This window comes from Oncorhynchus masou, chromosome 5 (genome assembly GCF_036934945.1).
Source record: "Oncorhynchus masou masou isolate Uvic2021 chromosome 5, UVic_Omas_1.1, whole genome shotgun sequence".
Classification (NCBI taxonomy): Eukaryota; Metazoa; Chordata; class Actinopteri; order Salmoniformes; family Salmonidae; genus Oncorhynchus; species Oncorhynchus masou.
In genome coordinates this window covers 79547386-79568935 of record NC_088216.1, presented here as the reverse complement: position 1 = coordinate 79568935, position 21550 = coordinate 79547386, and the positions used below count along the sequence as shown (strand labels likewise).

Here is a 21550-nt window from a genome sequence, read left to right as displayed (position 1 = left end):
CAACCATAAGGCTCTCCAGAGGGTAGTGAGGTCTGCACAACAAATTACCGGGGTCAAACTACCTGCTCTCCAGGACACCTACACCACCCAATGTCACAGGAAGGTCAAAACGATCATCAAGGACAACAACCACCTGAGCCACCCCACTGTCATCCAGAAGACGAGGTCAGTACAGGTGCATCAAAGCGGGGACTGAGAGACTGAAAAACAGCTTCTATCTCAAGGCCATCAGACTGTCACTAGTCACTTTTAACAATGGAACTGTATAATGTTTACATACCCTATATTACTCATCTCATATGTATATACTGTACTCTGTATCATCTACTGCATCTTGCCTATGCCGCACGGCCATCACTCATCCATGTATTTATATGTACATATTCTTATTCATTCCTTTACACTTGTGTGTATAAGGTAGTTGTGAAATTGTTAGATTACTTGTTAGATATTACTGCACAGTCGGAACTAGAAGCACAAGCATTTCGCTACACTCGCATTAACATCTGCTAAACATATGTATGTGACCAAGTAGCTACAATATTATACCAAGCGATAAGATGGAAATACTGTACATGGCTATTATGCCGAAATATGACCAATTGATTGTAGGTACTATGTCGCTGCTTTGAGAGCACCATACCGTATCTAATGGGTTATCCTGTTGTGAATTGGGGGGCTGCGAGGATAAAAAATTGGGCACAGTAGACCTTGGCAGCACACCTACTTAATGTGATATAGTCACAGATGGCTCAGTCAGCTATACTAATCCCCATGATTCATCACTCCCTTCTCTCTGGGATGAGGACAAGGACAGCAGGAAGAAGCAGTGTTGCCACAGTAACACCAGGAGTGACAAGATGCCTGCAAAGCATTTTTCACCTGTGGACAAAGACCTATGCTCCACATGCCTCTCCCCAATGTCAATATGCCTTGTTCATTGCTGTTCTGGTTAGTGATTATTGTCTTATTTCACAGTGGAGCCTCCAGCCCTGCTCAATATGCCTCAGCTAACCCTCTTGTCCCACCTTCCACACATGCGGTGACCTCACCTGGTTTAATTGATGTCTCTAGAGACAAAACCTTTCTCATCGTCAATCAATGCCAGGGTTTACCTCCACTGTATTCACATCCTACCATACCTTTGTCTGTGCCTTATGCCTTGAATCTATTCTACCATGCCCAGAAACCTGCTCCTTTTACTCTCTGTTCCGAAAGACCTAGATGACCAGTTTTTATAGCCTTTAGTCTACCCTTAGTCTACCCTTATCCTACTCCCTCTCTGCTCCTCTGGTGATGTAGAGGTTAAGCCAGGCCCTGCAGTGCCAAACTCCACTCCCATTCCCCAGGCACTCTCATTTGTTGACATTTGTAACAGTAAAAGCCTTGGTTTCATGCATGTTAACATTAGAAGGCTACTCCCTAAGTTTGTGCTATAGCAGTGAATAAAACACTCTGCCAACCCGGATGTCCTAGCGATGTCTGAATCCTGGCTTAGGAAGGCCACCAAAAGCCCTGAAATTTCCATCCCTAACTATAACATTTTCCGACGAGATAGAACTGCCAAAGGGTGCAGAGTTGCAATCTACTGCAGATACAGCCTACAGAGTTAAGTCTTACTATCCAGGTCTGTGCCCAAACAATTTGAGCTTCTACTTTTAAAAACCCACCTTTCAAGAAACAAGTCTCTCACCATTGACCCTTGCTATAGACCACATTCTGCCCCCAGCTGTGCCATGTACACCATATGTGAATTGATTGCCCCCCATCTATCTTCAGAGCTTGTGCTGTTAGGTGCCCTAAACTGGGACATGCTTAACACCCCGGCCATCCTACAATCTAAGCTTAATTCCCTCAATCTCACACAAATGATCAATGAACCTACCAGGTACAATCCCAAATCCGTAAACACAGGTAACCTCATAGATATCTTCCTAACTAACCGGCCCTCCCAAATACACCTCTGCTGTCTTCAACCAGGATCTCAGCGATCACTGCCTCATTGCTTGTGTCCGTAATGAGTCTGCGGTCAAATGACCACCCCTAATCACTGTCAAATGCTCCCTAAAACACTTCAGTGAGCAGGCCTTTCTAATCGAAATGGCCCGGTTATCCTGGAAGGATAATGACCTCATTCCGTCAGTAGAAGATGCCTGGTTATTCTTTAAAAGTGTATTGCTCACAATCTTAAAAAGCATGCACGTTTCCAAAAAAGTTGATCCAGGAACAGATATTGGTTCACTCCAGCCTTGACTGCCATTCAACTGTTCTGCCTTCGGCTATGGAACCCTGACCTCTTCACCGGACTCTCCTTCCAGATTCACATTAAGCATCTCCGATCCAAAATTAAATCTAGAATCGGCTTTGTATTTTGCAACAAAGCATCCTTCACTCATGCTGCCAAACATACCCTTGTAAAACTACTTACCGATCCTGACTTCGGCAATGTCATTTACAAAATAGCCTCCAACACTCTACTCAAATTAGATGCAGTCTATCAGAGTGCCATCTGTTTTGTCACCAAAGCCCCATATACTACCCACCACTGCGACCTGTATGCTCTCGTTGGCTGGCCCTCGCTTCATTTTCATCGCCAAACCCACTGGCTCCAGGTCATCTATAAGTCTTTGCTAGGTAAAGCACCACCTTATCTCAGCTCACCATAGCAGCACTCACCCGTAGCACTCGCTCCAGCAGGTATATTTCACTGGTCACCCCCAAAGCCAAATCCTCCTTTGGCCACCTTTCCTTCCAGTTTTCTGCTGACAATGACTGGAACGAATTGCAAAAATCACTGAAGCTGGAGACTCATATCTCCCTCACTAACTTTAAGCACCAGCTGTCAGAGCAGCTCACAGATCACTGAACCTGTACATAGCCCATCTGTAAATAGCCCATCCAACTACCTCATCCCCATACTGTTTTTTTTCCCTCCTTTGCACCCCAGTATCTCTACTCGCACATTCATTTTCTGCACATCTATCACTCTAGTGTTTAATTGCTAAATTGTAATTATTCCGTCACTATCTTCTATTTATTGCCTTACCTCCCTTGCACACACTATATATAGACTATTTTTTCCCTTTTGTGTTATTGACTGTATGTTTATTTATTCCATGTGTAACTCTGTTGTTGTATGTGTCAAATTGCTACGCGTTTATCTTGGCCAGGTCGCAGTTTTAAATGAGAACTTGTTCTCAACTAGCCTACCTGGTTAAATAAAGGTGAAATAAAATACACATTTAAAATAAAGAGAACCTCTGTACTTACCACACCACACTGATACAGAAGAACATCTGAATTCTCAAAACATAATTGATTTCTGAAAGTTGACGTGATCGTTTGTGTTGTAAGGATAAGCGAAGGGGTCACTAAAGGGCTATCAGAAGAGCCGAATGAAGCGATATCAGTGACGGTTTTTCCACCTGAGAGATCACCTACTAAAAGTGTCACCTTTCAACCAAATTGACTTTCAATCTAATGTAGATGTCCACAGTCTAAGTTGGATGAATGATTTTGCAGTGTTAAATGAAATGTAAAATATCACATTGATTTCCAGTGACTGGATAATGGGGAAAACAAGTGGTGCACAATGACATTTTCATATTTATCCATGTCTGATTGATGACATCGTTATCTTTATCCATGTCTGATTGATGACATCGTCATCTTTATCCATGTCTGATTGATGACGTCGTCATCTTTATGCATGTCTGATTGATGACATCGTCATCTTTATCCATGTCTGATTGATGACATCGTCATCTTTATCCATGTCTGATTGATGACATCGTCATCTTTATCCATGTCTGATTGATGACGTCGTCATCTTCATCCATGTCTGATTGATGACGTTGTCATCTTTATCCATGTCTGATTGATGACATCGTCATCTTCATCCATGTCTGATTGATGACATCGTCATCTTTATCCATGTCTGATTGATGACATCGTCATCTTTATCCATGTCTGATTGATGACGTCGTCATCTTCATCCATGTCTGATTGATGACGTCGTCATCTTTATCCATGTCTGATTGATGACGTCGTCATCTTTATCCATGTCTGATTGATGACGTCGTCATCTTTATCCATGTCTGATTGATGACATCGTCATCTTTATCCATGTCTTATTGATGACGTCGTCATCTTCATCCATGTCTGATTGATGACGTCGTCATCTTTATCCATGTCTGATTGATGACGTCATCATCTTTATCCATGTCTGATTGATGACGTCATCATCTTTATCCATGTCTGATTGATGACGTCGTCATCTTCATCCATGTCTGATTGATTGACATTGTGGTGTTGGCCGTGTGAACTGTTTCTTTGGGACCCAAATGACAGATATCACACGCTTCTGCAGAGGGTGAATCATACACACAGGCAGGCAGGGAGACAGGCAAGCAGGGGGACAAAGAGACAGGCAATGGGTGCAAAGTAAATCATGAAATACAAACTATGAGGACAAAGAACTTAGGTAATTGTAATCTTATATAAATAACTTAGCAAGAGTCATACACTGCCCTCACAAGGTAGACTGCTCTCATCTGTTCCCAGTTACAGCAGTGAGACAGTGTGTGTGTGCATGTGCATACAGTAGTTTGTCAAACAAAGCAGGTAGACAGGGAAAAAGATTCACTGTCAGTCATGAAATACTGACCTAAACTTAAAGAGAAAAAAATGGTGTTCTTCCATAACTCACATTGATAAAGATGTTCCTTTTATCTGCTGGAATATGCTTTCAGGTCCTGTCAAATACCAAGTATACTGCTCTGCCATCACAGGGTATCTGCTTACAGCTTCTCCAGTAAGATCCGTGTGTGTGCAGGCAGTGGCTTATAAAGTCTACAGAGATACAACAGAAACATCGCTAAGGCTGTTGTGGTTGAATTTGCCCTTCACTCACCATGACAGAGGAATTGCGTCTGGATCCGAGGGGTGTGGTGGGCAGAGAGTTGAGGGAGGAGCTAGCGTTGAACTCCTCGGAGCTGAGGTTGTCTACAGAGCCATCACTGAGCCCACTGCTGATGGAGCTGCTCTCTTCCCAGCTGAGAAGAGAAGGGGTCAAAGGTTATAATAAAGCATGGTACTGTTTAGAAGGGAATATATAGTTACGGTATATTAACAGTTATAAAGCTATCTAACAGTAAAGGAAAGGGGGATACCTAGCCAGTTGTAAAACTGAAAGCATTCAACTGAAATGTGTCTTCCACATTTAACCCAATCCCTCGTAGTTAAAGAGGAGGTTAATAAAGGATAAGACAAAGGTAGGTCTAAATTGGCAACAGCTTTGACTGTCCATCTGTCCTCCTGAAGGGATACCATGGTATCGGCCGGCTACAAGCTGTTCGATCAGAGAAGGGATGCCTAGGTTACACCCCACAGCTGCTTTGATTCTAACACAACTAGGAACTCTTTATCCTCTCAGTGACAAACTACAGCTCCGTGAGTGGCACTTTGACTGAAGTTTCCTCAGCACGGGACGTTTATGTTAAATCAAGTTGACTGGGCGAGGCCAAGGGTGGCGGTGGGTTGACAAGTAGCTCAGGGATGGCGTGCTCCAAGGAGCGATAGAACAGGGGAGTTAGAGAAGAAGTGGAAATCCCAGTGACAGCTGCCTGTGGGTCTGGGCTGTCATCCCGCCACCCGCCTACCTGACCTGGGCTGGCCTGTCCTGGGACAGATGATGCTGGAGAGGCCCATACGTGAGAGGAGGGAGGGAGGGAGGGAGGTGGAGACACAGATGAGCAGTTACAGTGTGGTACTGTAACCCAAAAATCTATTGCTCGCTCACAAGACAGCAAGTAATACTTGGACCAAATGGATCCCTGAATAAAGCTGAATATGAGTGAATTTGAATTTCACATTCTGAAAATACAGGTCATTGAATCTAACTGAATGTGAGAAGGGGTGGAGGATGTAGTCGAAACAATTATTGTCATGTAAGGCTCAGAACAGGACAAAACAGACTTTTTCAATGGAGACCGGGGTTCTAAAGCGAGCTTTGTATGTCTTTATTGTTTCAGAAACATCTCAAGAGTGCTGTAATGTTAAGTACCTCTTAGATGTATGTAACTGTTATGTTCTCTCACAAACGTGTCAGATAGCAAAAGGTAGATACTGTAATAAGACCCTTAGAAACCCGAGTCATTCCTGACTTCTGTTCTCTGTCTGTGCTTTCCTGCCCCGGCTGAGTTGAAATGGCTCTTTGTGGGTTCCTTCTCTGCAATTAGCAGGGTGATGGAACATGGAATTGCATATGTAGAATACACTGGTAGAAAAAAACGGCCTGTAGAAAGTCTGAAGCAGAGGGGGCAATTGGACTTAATCACATGGCTACGGAGAAATGAGTCCCCCCAAAAAAGGGCATTGGGTAAAACTTAGAATCTACCAGTCACTGGAACACGTCAGTATATAATTTAGCGCACTGAAGGGAACTACTACCATAAATGTACAGGACAAAAAGCATATGTTGGTGTCGGTCACAAAATTGTATAAAGTCCCTTAAATTAATCTTGCATTTCTCAGAAGCACCAATCACCTTAAGTGGATACATGAATCTAAAAATAAGTTTATAAACTAGGGGTTTTATTTCCTTCCCATCCCTCATCAGGTAGACATATAAAACAGACACACAAAACTGTTGGCCAACACAGAGACAGGGTGTTGAGTGATGTTTTCATTGGCGGTTGTGGAGCTAAGAGTTCGAAGCCTGATCTGCGTTGCTGCACTGCAGTGCTCTCCGTAGGTGGTTGTCATACACAACCATCTCATTAAAGATAGCCCACAGAAATGAGTGGCAATTATGAGTTAATATCCTTTCCAAACCTCTAAATATCCTTTTAATATCCTTTCAAAAATAGTAGGAATATTGCATCCGTCTGATCTGTTAGCTTTATGTCTAGCTGGCTTGCAGAAAATAGATATTGAAGATGGCAAGATTGGGGGTTTATATATTGAATGCTATGCAGTGTTTTGTGATGTGCAATGGTTGAAATGTACTTCTTAGTCTATAAACGTTGTACAGAGGACTGAGGTGAGCCGCATGTGTCGCCACTCTAAGCAGCAATGCTATAAACAGCCGTCTTGGAACAACCACAGATCAGTAAGGATTCATCACGGGACTAGGCTGAACAGCATGGATCTCAGCTCACAGTAATACTACAACTTGGCCTAAATGTGTGATGAGTTGATGTCCAAGGAAAGGTTCCATCTTCTACATTGTGATTTGAAAATATTATCCTCATACACACTGGTTAAACCAGCATGTTTGTTACTTGATAAAGATCACATTTTGAGGGAGAGCCTGTTCTTTAAGGCAAGTCATTCAGTGTTCTGGCATTATTGAACTGATTAACAGAGATCCACAGGTACTCACCCCGGACTTTTATATTTGAAAAGTCACACCTTATGCAGTAGTTTATGGCCAGTGGTTTGTTACAAAGGAATGACCCTGGCGTGTCCAGTATCTCCCCAAGGGGCAAATCCAGGAGAGACCGCGAGGGTCTGCAGCTCTGTATAGCCTGTAGTCTGTTGATATTGCAACATGTGTCTACTTTGGAGCTTACGTTACAGAGTTAAAACTCAGACAAGGATGGGTGGGAGGAACATAACCACTTGCTGTACATACTTCATACATTGGGGTGGAAATGAGCTTTTTGTTGTCCGTGGCACTGCTCCAAGCTTACCGGCTGATTCATGCGTTAGTGCTAGTATTTGAATTTATGTTGTTGAGAAAATGTTTTGGTTTGAAAGATTGAGGGAGGGGTCGTGTGGTGGGTGAAGGAGGGAGGGAGGGGGGGGGACGGGACAATATGATCTACATTCTCCCCTCCTCCCTAGCGGGGCACAAACTGGGACCAGCTGTGTGCAACAAGAGGACTCTTCTTAGTTACCAAAAGCTTGTCATTGTGTAATGCACTAGATGTTCATGACTAGACTACTAGATGATCTGACTGCTAAAACACATTACATTTACATTACATTTAAGTCACTGCAAACACAACTTTCTGCATACTGTAGGGATACTAAACCTAAAATGACTTCACTTGATTCAATCAATCATAATAAATTGAAAACATCAACAATCATGCAGAGAAATGTGTGACATTTTGCGCTATAATGATTTATGTCAACCATATTCATATAGCTGTGACTACATAAACAAACCACAAGCATTCTCATACAGAGAAAGAGCAACACTACCATAAGACGTTGATGTCATTCCTGCAAAGCTAATAAGTGGTCCATTTGGATAAGCACCCAGGCATCACACCTAATAAAACAACATAGAACTTCCTCCACACACATACAGTGGGGTAACAAAAGTATTTAGTCAGTCACCAATTGTGCAAGTTCTCCCACTTAAAAAGATGAGAGAGGCCTGTAATTTACATCATAGGTTCACTTCAACTATGACAGACAAAAAAAAAAAATCCAGAAAATCACATTGTAGGATTTTTTATGAATTTATTTGCAAATTATGGTGTAAAATAAGCAGTTGGTTACCTACAAACAAGCACAGACCTGTAACTTCTTCTTTAAGAGGCTCCTCTGTCCTCCACTCGTTACCTGTATTAATGGCACCTGTTTGAACTTGTTATCAGTATAAAAGACACCTGTCCACAACCTCAAACAGTCACACTCCAAACTCCACAATGGCCAAGACCAAAGAGCTGTCAAAGGACACCAGAAACAAAATTGTAGACCTGAACCAGGCTGGGAAGAATGAATCTGCAATATGTAAGCAGCTTGGTTTGAAGAAATCAACTGTGGGAGCAAATATTAGGAAATGGAAGACATAAAAGACCACTGATAATCTCCCTCGATCTGGGGCTCCACGCAAGATCTTACCCCGTGGGGTCAAAATGATTACAATGAGAGATCTAGTGAATGACCTGCAGAGAGCTGGGACCAAAGTAACAAAGCCTACCATCAGTAACATACTACGCCGCCAGAGACCCAAATCCTGCATTGCCAGACGTGTTGCCCTGCTTAAGCCAGTACGTGTCCAGGCCCGTCTGAAGTTTGCTAGAGAGCAATTTGGATGATCCAGAAGAAGATTGGGAGAATGTCATATGGTCAGATGAAACCAAAATATAACTTTTTGGTAAAAACTCAACTCGTCGTGTTTGGAGGACAAAGAGAGCTGAGTTGCATCCAAAGAACACCATGAGTACCTCATCTCTGTACCCCACATATACAACTATCTAAAAGGTCCCTCAGTCGAGCAGTGAATTTCAAACAAAGCTTTAACCACAACATGTTCCAATGCCTTGCAAAGGACACCTACTGGTAGATGGGTAAAGCAGACATTGAATATCCCTTAAAGCATGGTGAAGTTATTCATTACACTTAGGATGGTGTATCAATACACCTATTCACAACAAAGATACTGGCCTCCTTCTTAACTCAGTTGCCAGAGATGAAGGAAACCACTCAGGGATTTCACCATAAAGCCAATGGTGACTTTAAACAGTTACAGAGTATAATGGTAGGAGAAACCTGAGGACGGAGCAACAACATTGTAGTTACTCCACAATACTAACCTAATTGACAGAGTGAAAGAAGGAAGCCTGTACAGAATATAAATATTCCAAAACTTGCTTCCTGTTTGCAATAAGACACTAAAGTAATACCTCAAATAATGTGGCAAAGCAATTCACTTTTTGTCCTGAATAAAAAGGAAAATAAATGTAATGGAGCTAAGCACCTAAAACCTGGATTAGTCTGCTTCCATCAGACACTGGGAGACAAATGCACCTTTCAGTAAGGCCAAATTCACCTAAAACATGAGGCCAAATCTTCACTGGAGTTGCTTACCATGATGACAGTAAATGTTCCTGAGAGGCAGAGTTACAGTTTGGACTTAAATCTGCTTGAAAATCTATGGCAAGACATGAAAATTGTTGTCTAGCAATGGTCAACAACCAATTTGACAGATCTTGAAGCATTTCTAAAAGAACAGTGTGCAAATATTGTACAATCCAGGTGTGCAAAGCTCTTAGAGACTTACCCAGAAAGAGTCACTGTTGTAATAACTGCCAAAGGTGATTCTAAAATGTATTGACTCAGGGGGTTGAATACTTCTCTAATCAAATTACATCAGTGCTTCATTTATTTTTGACAAATGTTAGAATTTTTCTTCCACTTTGACAGAGTATTAGAGTATTTTGTGTAGATCGTTGACAAAAATGGCAATTGAATCCATTTTAATCCCACTTTGTAACACAACAAAATGTGGAAAAAATAAAGGGGTGTGAACACATTCTGAATGCACTGTATGTATTTGGACTGAAAGAAGGACAGCAGACAGTACAGCTAGGCAAAACACAGTTCATGACTCTTGGGAGCACATACCTGTGGCTGAACGCTCAATGAATCTTCAATTACCCAGATACTGTAGCTGTGGTACTGTTGGCACAATTCCACCATGGAGGGTGTTCTTTTAACCAATCCCATAATTGCTTGTGAAAAACAAGTGCCAACTCTCCATCTAACAAGACCTCAGTGCTTACTTGCCAAAGTATAGAGCTTTGCTTAATAAGAAGAATGTTGACTGTCTGCCTCGGAGTCACTTGCTCTAGATCCATTTCAACAATTGACCCAGCAGGTAGCCTATATACAGATATATCCTTTTTTTAAGAAAATGTGAGTATTTATATAGCCTATAAGCTAGTAATTTTTATCAAAACTCTATGACATTAGCAGGTTAAAAAAATATCAAGATTCGAAATGTCCCATGGGAAAGCTGCTGTGGATCGATAAAATAAACTGATGAGTTGTTTTTTCCTTTTAAACTGCAACTATGCATTTCAGTTGATTGATTCAATAACATACCAAAATTCACCTAATTTTCAATTAGAAAAAAAAAACACATTTTCAATGTCTCTTTTTAATGCTTTTGTTTGTTTTTCAACAGTTGCCAGCCTAATTCCCATCATTTCATCAGGTTAGCAAGCTACAATGGATACATTCTTAAAAGTTCATTGGTCAACTCTTGAGTCATCCACACACCTTTCAAATTCCATGCATTCACAGTATTGAGAATAACTTACAGAGCTACAGTACATCGTCTGATGGTGTTACACGCTGTTCTGTATTGTTATAATCATAATCGCTTAGTGCCTACCTTGGACCCGAAGTAAAATGTATTGTCCTTTTCGCACCGGGCGCAGTCCGCTGCCGCATGGGCGGCACTTTCCCAATTAGCACACGTCCGCTCATTTTCCCGCAATTCTGACATAAAAAACATTTAGAAGAAAAATAATCACGTAACGTCATGAAACCTCAAGGAAGGCTCAACGCTCCATTCAAATCTGTATTGCAGCAACCTCCTATTCCCCATACAGTAAGGACTGCGAACCAGTTGGGAAACACCCCCAAGTAAGAGGCTAAAAAGTGACCCCCCCTACTCTCCCTCTCCTGATGGCTAACAGCTGTTCCCAAAACTGCCACATGTAAACCCACATCATATCATCAACACCATCATTATAGCTACTTGAATAAACTAATCGTTCAATTACCCTTGAATATTGCCCTCTAGGGTTAACATGGATATGACATAACATGGCATATATATATCCATAAAATGTACAGATAAATAATTGTTTTTTTTAACATTTATTGAACCTTTCTTTAATAGGCATGAGAACATAGAGAAGCAGCTAATGTTCACTTAGACCACTACACTAAAAGGCTACAATAAATACACCCACTGTGTTCCTGGAGATATAAATCTAACCAATATAACAGCCTATTCCAAGGCTCTACTGTGTTCCAGGAGCTAAATCCTTACTGCTCACAGCCTATTCCAAGGCTCTACTGTGTTCCTGGGCTAAATCCTTACTGCTCCACAGCCTATTCCAAGGCTCTACTGTGTTCCTGGAGCTAAATCCTTACTGCTCCACAGCCTATTCCAAGGCTCCTGTTCCTTAAAGCTGCTCCACAGCCTAAGGCTCTACTGTGTTCCTGGAGCTCCACAGCCTATTCCAAGGCTCTACTGTGTTCCGCCTCCTTACTGCTCCACAGCCTATTCCAAGGCTCTACTGTGTTCCTGGAGAGTTAAATCCTTACTGCTCCACAGCCTATTCCAAGGCTCAGTTCCTGGAGAGTTAAATCCTTACTGCTCCACAGCCTATTCCAAGGCTCCACTGTGGAGGAGCTCCACAGCCTATTCCAAGGCTCTACTGTGTTCCTGGAGCTAAATCCTTACTGCTCCACAGCCTATTTTAAGGCTCACTGTGTTCCTGAAGCTAAATCCTTACTGCTCCACAGAACATTCCAAGGCTCTACTGTGTTCCTTAGACTAAACTTACTGCTAAAAGGCTCTACTACTAAATAAATACACCCACTGTGTTCCTGGAGAGTTAAATCCTTACTGCTCCACAGCCTATTCCAAGGCTCTACTGTGTTCCTGGAGCTAAATCCTTACTGCTCCACAGCCTATTCCAAGGCTCTACTGTGTTCCTGGAGCTAAATCCTTACTGCTCCACAGCCTATTCCAAGGCTCTACTGTGTTCCTGGAGAGCTAAATCCTTACTGCTCCACAGCCTATTCCAAGGCTCTACTGTGTTCCTGGAGAGCTCCACAGCTAAAGGCTCTACTGTGTTCCCTTACTGCTCCACAGCCTATTCCAAGGCTCTACTGTGTTCCTGGAGAGCTAAATCCTTACTGCTCCACAGCCTATTCCAAGGCTCTACTGTGTTCCTGGAGAGTTAAATCCTTACTGCTCCACAGCCTATTCCAAGGCTCTACTGTGTTCCTGGAGAGTTAAATCCTTACTGCTCCACAGCCTATTCCAAGGCTCTACTGTGTTCCTGGAGCTAAATCCTTACTGCTCCACAGCCTATTCCAAGGCTCTACTGTGTTCCTGGAGCTAAATCCTTACTGCTCCACAGCCTATTCCAAGGCTCTACTGTGTTCCTGGAGCTAAATCCTTACTGCTCCACAGCCTATTCCAAGGCTCTACTGTGTTCCTGGAGCTAAATCCTTACTGCTCCACAGCCTATTCCAAGGCTCTACTGTGTTCCTGGAGAGCTAACATCCCGGGTCCGGTTCCTGATAGCATTGGAACTTGGAGTTATGAGTGTTTTGAGGATGGATCATTCCTACAACGGCCAAAGATGGGACATGTGTTACTCAAAACACGCAGAAAGAACATTCTGTAACACTTAATTTTAAAGTGTACCATCTGGGTTAACTTATTTCAGCTGGTAAAAAAATGATCAGTAGGTCAACCTCACTGACTGGGATCGAATAAGAGTGTCATCCCAGATGTGGAAAAATACACTGTTTCAAAGCATAGTAGATGTAATTACGAGTTTCAAAGCATCTGGAAGTTCCACTTCATTTTTTATTTATTTTATTGAACCTTTCATTTAACTAGGCAAGTCAGTTAAGAACAAATTCTTATTTACAATGACAGCCTACCCCGGGCCTAACCCAAATCCTAACCCGGATGACACTGGGCCAATCGTGCGCCGCCCTATGGGACTCCCAATCACGGCCGGTTGTGATACAGCCTGGAATCGAACCAGGGTCTGTAGTGAAGCCTCTAGCACTGAGATGCAGTTCCTTAAACTACTGTGTCACTCGGGAGCCCAATTGGCATGTCTGCTCTTGGATCAGCTTTCTCCATTCACATCTTACCTTAACACTATAATTATTCCTCATAATAATGTATTATCGTAATTTCACGATAAGGTACAGAAATCAAGTGAAACTTCCAGAAGCTTTAAACTCCAGGTTGAAAGGGTGGGTAATGTATTGTATGAGTACACATTAATAACAAGTAAGTACCCCTCAAGGTACACTTCATTGTAACTAGCTACATCCTGTGTAACACCTAGTAATTACACTGTACTTAGGCAAACATGGCATGCACTATGCTTTGAAACAGTGTGTTTATTCTGATGACCAAGTTAACCCCGATCGTACACTTTATTTTGGTGGCAAGTGCTAGCAATAACATTGAGTGGAGATATATTTTCAATGATGCACATTCATAGGTCAGTAATGACAGCCGATTGAACAAAATCTATCGGACACCGAGTTTGTCCACCAGGGGTCACAACCTTTGTGACAGTTGTTACTGAATCGGATGTATCTGAGAAGAAACAAAACAGTAAGTTGGTGAATGTAGTGGAAACCTGCCCATTCGTAACAAGCCTGGTAACACTTTTGTAATTACAGACCTCAATTACTACCGGCTACATGCTGTTATTACAGTGTAACTATTGGTTGTTACAGTTAACTACAATACTTGTTTCAGTGTAATTACACATGTAATATAATAATAAGGACCTCTTCAAATGAAGTGTTACCAAACGTTTGCTAAATGCGTCGTGTTAATCGTGATAGGATCGAAAGAAATTGGCATGGCTGTTCTTGGATCAGCTTTCTCCATTCATATCTTACCGTAACATGATAATTATTCCTCAATACTGACGACGGATCAGCTCCTAGAGATATATTATCATCTATATGTCTGCAAATATCCAGGCGGCTTATTTGAATGCTTAGCCTACCCTATAATAATGCAGAAAATCAGATTTGGCACACCATTGAACACACTACCCATCATGAAATATATTGAGGCAACAATTACAGACAGTAGCCTACAATTAGCAAAATAGAACTCGATTAAATGAACATGAAAGTGCTTTGAATATGATTGAAATATATAGGACTATGTAGCCTACTGTGTTTACCTGTTAATGCAATCATCTCGTTATTCATTTAAAGGATCATTTTATCCTCTGCTTGAAACAATTTTCATTTGAGTCATTTAGCAGATGATTTGATCCAGAGCAACTTACAGTAGTGAGTGCTTACATTTTCACCCTTTTTTTCCTCCCATACTGATCCCCACTGGAATGGAACCCACAACCCTAGCATTGCAAGTGCTATGCTCTATCAACTGAGCCACGGTGGGCTAATGGGAAGACATACGCTACTTTAAAAGTGTAGTAAACTACGTTCTGAAATGATTGTTGGTCACAGAGAAACAGATAAACAGCTTGATTCTATGTTTAGTGGAGATCTTCTGTGTATAAATGGATGTGGATGGGCAAAAAATTATCTAACGATGCACGTAGCTGTTCTAAAAGTGGTCTGAGCCCCTTGATAAATAACAAGCGTTTTCAAGTGAAACAGCTTGGATATTTAAAGATGCTCATACGAAGGTTTTTATGATGAACTTAAAATGCTTTTGGGAAACCAGGCACTCCAATCCTAATCTAGTGCACCTGATTCTAATAATTAACTGGTTGATAAACTGAATCAGGTTAGTTGCAACTGGGGTTGGACAGAGTAACTTTACAGGAGGGTGGCTCCCCAGGAACAGGGTTGGAGAGTAAACCTACACGAGGGTAGCTCTCCAGGAACAGGGTTGGATAGTAAACCTACATGAGGGTAGCTCTCCAGGAACAGGGTTGGATAGTAAACCTACACAAGGGTAGTTTTCTAGAAACAGGGTTGGAGAGTAAACCTACACGAGGGTAGCTCTCCAGGAATAGGATTGGATAGTAAACCTACACGAGGGTAGCTCTCCAGGAACAGGGTTGGAGGGTAAAACTACACGAGGGTAGCTCTCCAGGAATAGGATTGGATAGTAAACCTACACGAGGGTAGCTCTCCAGAAACAGGGTTGGAGAGTAAAACTACACGAGGGTAGCTCTCCAGGAATAGGGTTGGATAGTAAACCTACACGAGGGTAGCTCTCCAGAAACAGGGTTGGAGAGTAAAACTACATGAGGGTAGCTCTCCAGAAACAGGGTTGGAGAGTAAAACTACACGAGGGTAGCTCTCCAGAAACAGGGTTGGATAGTAAACCTACACGAGGGTAGCTCTCCAGGAACAGGGTTGGAGAGTAAAACTACATGAGGGTAGCTCTCCAGGAATAGGATTGGAGGGTAAAACTACACGAGGGTAGCTCTCCAGGAATAGGATTGGATAGTAAACCTACACGAATGTAGCTCTCTAGAAACAGGGTTGGAGATTAAAACTACACGAGGGTAGCTCTCCAGAAACAGGGTTGGAGAGTAAAATTACACAAGGGTAGCTCTCCAGAAACAGGGTTGGAGAGTAAACCTACACGAGGGTAGCTCTCCAGAAACAGGGTTGGAGGGTAAAACTACACGAGGGTAGCTCCCAGAAACAGGGTTGGAGGGTAAAACTACACGAGGGTAGCTCTCCAGAAACAGGGTTGGAGGGTAAAACTACACGAGGGTAGCTCTCCAGGAATAGGATTGGAGGGTAAAACTACACGAGGGTAGCTCTCCAGGAATAGGATTGGATAGTAAACCTACACGAATGTAGCTCTCTAGAAACAGGGTTGGAGATTAAAACTACACGAGGGTAGCTCTCCAGGAACAGGGTTGGAGAGTAAACCTACATGAGGGTAGCTCTCCAGAAACAGGGTTGGATAGTAAACCTACACGAGGGTAGCTCTCCAGAAACAGGGTTGGAGGGTAAAACTACACGAGGGTGGCTCCCAGGAACAGGGTTGGAGAGTAAACCTACACGAGGGTAGCTCTCCAGGAACAGGGTTGGATAGTAAACCTACATGAGGGTAGCTCTCCAGGAACAGGGTTGGAGAGTAAACCTACACGAGGGTAGCTCTCCAGGAATAGGATTGGATAGTAAACCTACACGAGGGTAGCTCTCCAGAAACAGGGTTGGAGAGTAAACCTACACGAGGGTAGCTCTCCAGAAACAGGGTTGGAGGGTAAAACTACACGAGGGTAGCTCTCCAGGAATAGGATTGGATAGTAAACCTACACGAGGGTAGCTCTCCAGAAACAGGGTTGGAGGGTAAAACTACACGAGGGTAGCTCTCCAGGAATAGGATTGGATAAAAGTAAACCTCCACGAGGGTAGCGAATGTCTCCAGAAACAGGGTTGGAGAGTAAAACTACATGAGGGTAGCTCTCCAGAAACAGGGTTGGAGAGTAAAACTACACGAGGGTAGCTCTCCAGGAACAGGGTTGGATAGTAAACCTACATGAGGGTAGCTCTCCAGGAACAGGGTTGGAGAGTAAACCTACACGAGGGTAGCTCTCCAGGAATAGGATTGGATAGTAAACCTACACGAGGGTAGCTCTCCAGAAACAGGGTTGGATAGTAAACCTACATGAGGGTAGCTCTCCAGGAACAGGGTTGGAGAGTAAACCTACACGAGGGTAGCTCTCCAGGAACAGGGTTGGATGGTAAACCTACACGAGAGTAGTTTTCAAGAAACAGGGTTGGAGAGTAAAACTACACGAAGGTAGCTCTCCAGGAACAGGGTTGGATAGTAAACCTACATGAGGGTAGCTCTCCAGGAACAGGGTTGGATAGGGTAGCTCTCCAGAAAAGGGTTGGAGAGTAAAACACGAATGTAGCTCTCCAGAAACAGGGTTGGATAGTAAACCTACACGAGGGTAGCTCTCCAGAAACAGGGTTGGAGAGTAAAACTACATGAGGGTAGCTCTCCAGAAACAGGGTTGGAGAGTAAAACCTACACGAGGGTAGCTCTCTAGAAACAGGGTTGGAGGGCCCTGGCCTATTCTTTTCAACCTATTTTAAAACATTATTCATTTTCTGAGACCAGGGTGGAAAGTCCAGGCATGGGCTGGGTAGACTAGCATCCAGTAACTGTGTGTACTGAATGACTCACAAGGCTAAGTCAACCACAACATAATCTAACCTCCAGCAGGGCATGAGGAACCTCGGAAAATGTTATCATGGTCACTCCCCTCATTAGTAACAGAACATTCTCAACGTGATGTCATCAGGTCAGAGGAGCGACGGGCCAACAACTTTGGGAGGTGCACTGTGCGGGCCAAGAAGTTTCCTCCCCAACAAAAGGGCTTACAAAGAAAACTTCAAAAATGACTAATTTGAGACAGAAAGAAGTTGGAGCACTGAACAAAAAAGCCAGAGATTAATTTATTATTTGTTCAGGCTTTAATCTAGGCATGGGCAACTGGCGGACTGTGGGTCGGGATCCATTTACCCCTCCTACCCATTTTTTTAAATACAAAAATATGAATACAGTCTTGGGGATCATCATCATCACATTAACCAAGCTAGCTAGATATTTTTGCATGCAACCTATTTCCACATGTTTTTATTTTCATTGTGACAACCTTCGAGATTTTACACATAGAAGGAGCAAGAGTGTGTAAATAAATGTCATGGGTACACAGTGGGTACACAAGATATCTGCCATGGTAGTTCCTGAGTTGGGACAGACTAAACAGTCAGTGATCTGTTATCAGCTAGCACCAGCCACACAACAGATCTGTTATCAGCTAGCACCAGCCACACAACAGATCTGTTATCAGCTAGCACCAGCCACACAACAGATCTGTTATCAGCTAGCACCAGCCACACAACTGGCAATGGGAAGATTTCTGTCCGAAGAGAAAACAAAGGATATGTCCCAAACAGATGAATTGTGGTGATGATAGTAGAATAGAAGACTGTTGTCTCCCTGGATCTCTTGATACTCATACCCTGATCTTTAAGTACAAATTATCTGATTAAAAAAAATCTGTTTCCCTGTTGCTGTTTTTGTTTATTCAGTCAGCGACCATCATCCCTTCCTCATCCATAACGACTGTAACTTAATCAAATTGAATTTCTATGGTAATAAAGATAATAACTGTATTTGTGAAGTGCTTTTCAAACATTATGCTCATACGGAAAGCCCTTCCCAGGAGACTTATTTCCTGCTTCCTTTGAAAGGTGCTGCAGTATAACAGGCATGAATACAAGCACTATACATGCTTTATGTCTCATGTTTATCTGAGCATTTCAGAGTGCTGTTAAACAAACTGTCAACTATCCTCTACGTAACCTTTACTAAGGTGTATGTGTGACTGCTAATATTGTCGTTACCTCTTGACCAAATAACCTCTCCAAAATGTTTGCTAAGGTCATAACTCACCAATCAATGACGTAGCGGTACTGACTGGGATATGTACAAGCTGTTTGAACACTGAATTCCACTGTCAGTGAGAACGACCGTGTATTCAACGGCCGTAACACACAACATGTGCTGTTCTCTCTTTGCTTTGGTTAACTGCTGTTCTCTTTAGGTTGCATGAGAGCAGACAGGAAGCTGCATTCATATCCTGACCTTTATATGGCTGTGGCCTTTATCTATCTGTGTCTGTCAGCTCTTCCTGCTGGACCAGATCAAAAGGTAGAGAGCAAAACTGTCTGTTCGACTTAACGTTTTTGCAAATCCAAGTTTGATGTTTAGTTGAAATTAGTAGGTATACCCCCTGCCTTTAATCGTCTAAAAAGAGAGACTTTAATGTTGTTCTAAATGAAACGGTTTGAGGGATGGTGAGTGGGTGAGAGGGAGAGACGTACAGGGGTACAAGAGATAGAGCACTGTACTTCCTTCCCTCAGAATGATTCTTAAATATGAATCTAGAATTGGCATTGGCTGAGGTAGTGCATTAAAGCACAGCTAAAATATTGATAGGTGGCATCGGAGCCTCTTCATCTACACCGTACAGTACTATGGAATAAAACCTTTCATCTTCAGCCCAGAGTAAAAACCAGGTCTCCAGACACTGTAGAATGCTATAGAAAGCTATATTCCCTGCTCTTTGACAACACTTTTGATTTGATTAGCCTGTGGAGTACCATTCAGGCATCCAGGAAGCAACTGCTACTTAAAAAGACTTGACTCAACAACCTGGATAAAGATCATATGAGCTCAATCCATTTTCCTAAATAATAGAATTGTTGACATCTCTACTCCATAATGACTCCCAAGCCTAATGGTGCAACGACACAATCATTCCAGCAGACGGCACAATGAGTCCAGAGTGAGGGCGATTGATATGGCATGGACAATGCCACGGATTGGCACAATGGCTTGGGTCTCATTGCTGTATTGGTCTGCAGATGGTGTCTAGCCAGTACAGTCTTTCTATATTGTATTCTATTTGTGCACAATTTGTCCACGCACTTTCATTAATCAGTTTATATTCAAGAACTTCATCATGAGGAGTGGCATAATTTAATGCATTAGAAAAGGCATAAACATGTCTAAGAGGCGCTCGGAGGATCAAAGTCAGTGTCCAGCGGCTCACCCTGCAGTTCAGTTAGTGTATTATGTCCATTTATCCTCATTCAATCAATAGATGAATGAGAAAGACAGTGATGCACTGCACCAGTAGATCACTGATCTTACATTAACCCTGGCATAGCTAACAGGATTGTTTTGGCATCGGCAAGTCAAGGCAAGGCAAGGAGGTACAGCTCAGCAAAGCAGGTCCATTAACAGTAGCAGTAAAACAGTAATGGTTCTGAAATGCATCAGTGAGTCCATCTGAAACTGGAACCCTGTAGCTATATCCCTGTGGAAATGTCCTCTGTCCAACCACTGGGCTGGAAAACAAGAGCAACACAGCAGTCTCCATGAGTCAGACTAGACCTCAGACAGTACAGGAGAGGTCCCTTACCTAACATCCACATCACAGGGACACACGGCTTGTAAATATTGGGTTTTTATGTTTTTGGTACATTGTATTTGTAAATGTTGTATGATTGGTGTACATGCAGGGCTTCCTTGCAACAGAGGTATTGGTCTCAATGGGATTTCCTTGATAAAAAAAATAATAAAAAAAATATGTAAAATAAAAAAGCCGAGCCCTGATATGCTAATGGAGGCTGTCTGCCTTCTTTATTTTTCATTTAATTAGGCAAATCAGTTAAGAAAAAAGTCTTATTTACAATGATGGCCTAGGAACAGTGGGTTAACTGCCTTGTTCAGGGAGCAGAATGACAGATATTTACTTTGTCAGCTCAGGGATTTGATCTAGCAACCTTTCAATGACTGACCCAAGGCTCTAACCTCTAGGCTACCCCGCCACCCCCTTCTGTGAGTGATATACATAATTTAGTACACTCTTTGATTCAAAACATACATTGTACGTCTGGGTTGCCCCCGTGGGAATTGAGTGATGACATGACATCATTGACATGATACAGAGACGGTTCACATGCCCCCAGGGCTACAGTCATATCATTAGTTACTGGTCTGTTTCTCAGACATGCCCCCAGGGCTACAGTCATATCATTAGTTACTGGTCTGTTTCTCAGACATGCCCCCAGGCCTACAGTCATATCATTAGTTACTGGTGTGTTTATCAGACACGCCCCCAGGGCTGCAGTCATATCATTAGTTACTGGTCTGTTTATCAGACATGCCCCCAGGGCTGCAGTCATATCATTAGTTACTGGTCTGTTTATCAGACACGCCCCCAGGGATACAGTCATATCATTAGTTACTGGTCTGTTTTTCAGACATGCCCCCAGGGATACAGTCATATCATTAGTTACTGGTCTGTTTCTCAGACATGCCCCCAGGGCTACAGTCATATCATTAGTTACTGGTCTGTTTATCAGACATGCCCCCAGGGCTACAGTCATATCATTAGTTACTGGTCTGTTTATCATGCCCCCAGGGCTACAGTCATATCATTAGTTACTGGTCTGTTTATCAGACATGCCCCCAGGGCTACAGTCATATCATTAG

At 42.6% G+C, this 21550-nt stretch overlaps 1 protein-coding gene across 1 annotated transcript in view; it reads right to left on the bottom strand.

Moving 5' to 3' along the window:
- The window catches only part of LOC135540333 (neuron navigator 1-like), a 159882-nt gene that overhangs the window by 42197 nt on the left and 96135 nt on the right, over positions 1–21550 (bottom strand). Inside the window, exon 7 of the mRNA XM_064966922.1 lies at positions 4913–5054. Coding sequence (XP_064822994.1) covers positions 4913–5054 — 142 coding nt within the window. The remainder of the gene's footprint in view (positions 1–4912; positions 5055–21550) is intronic.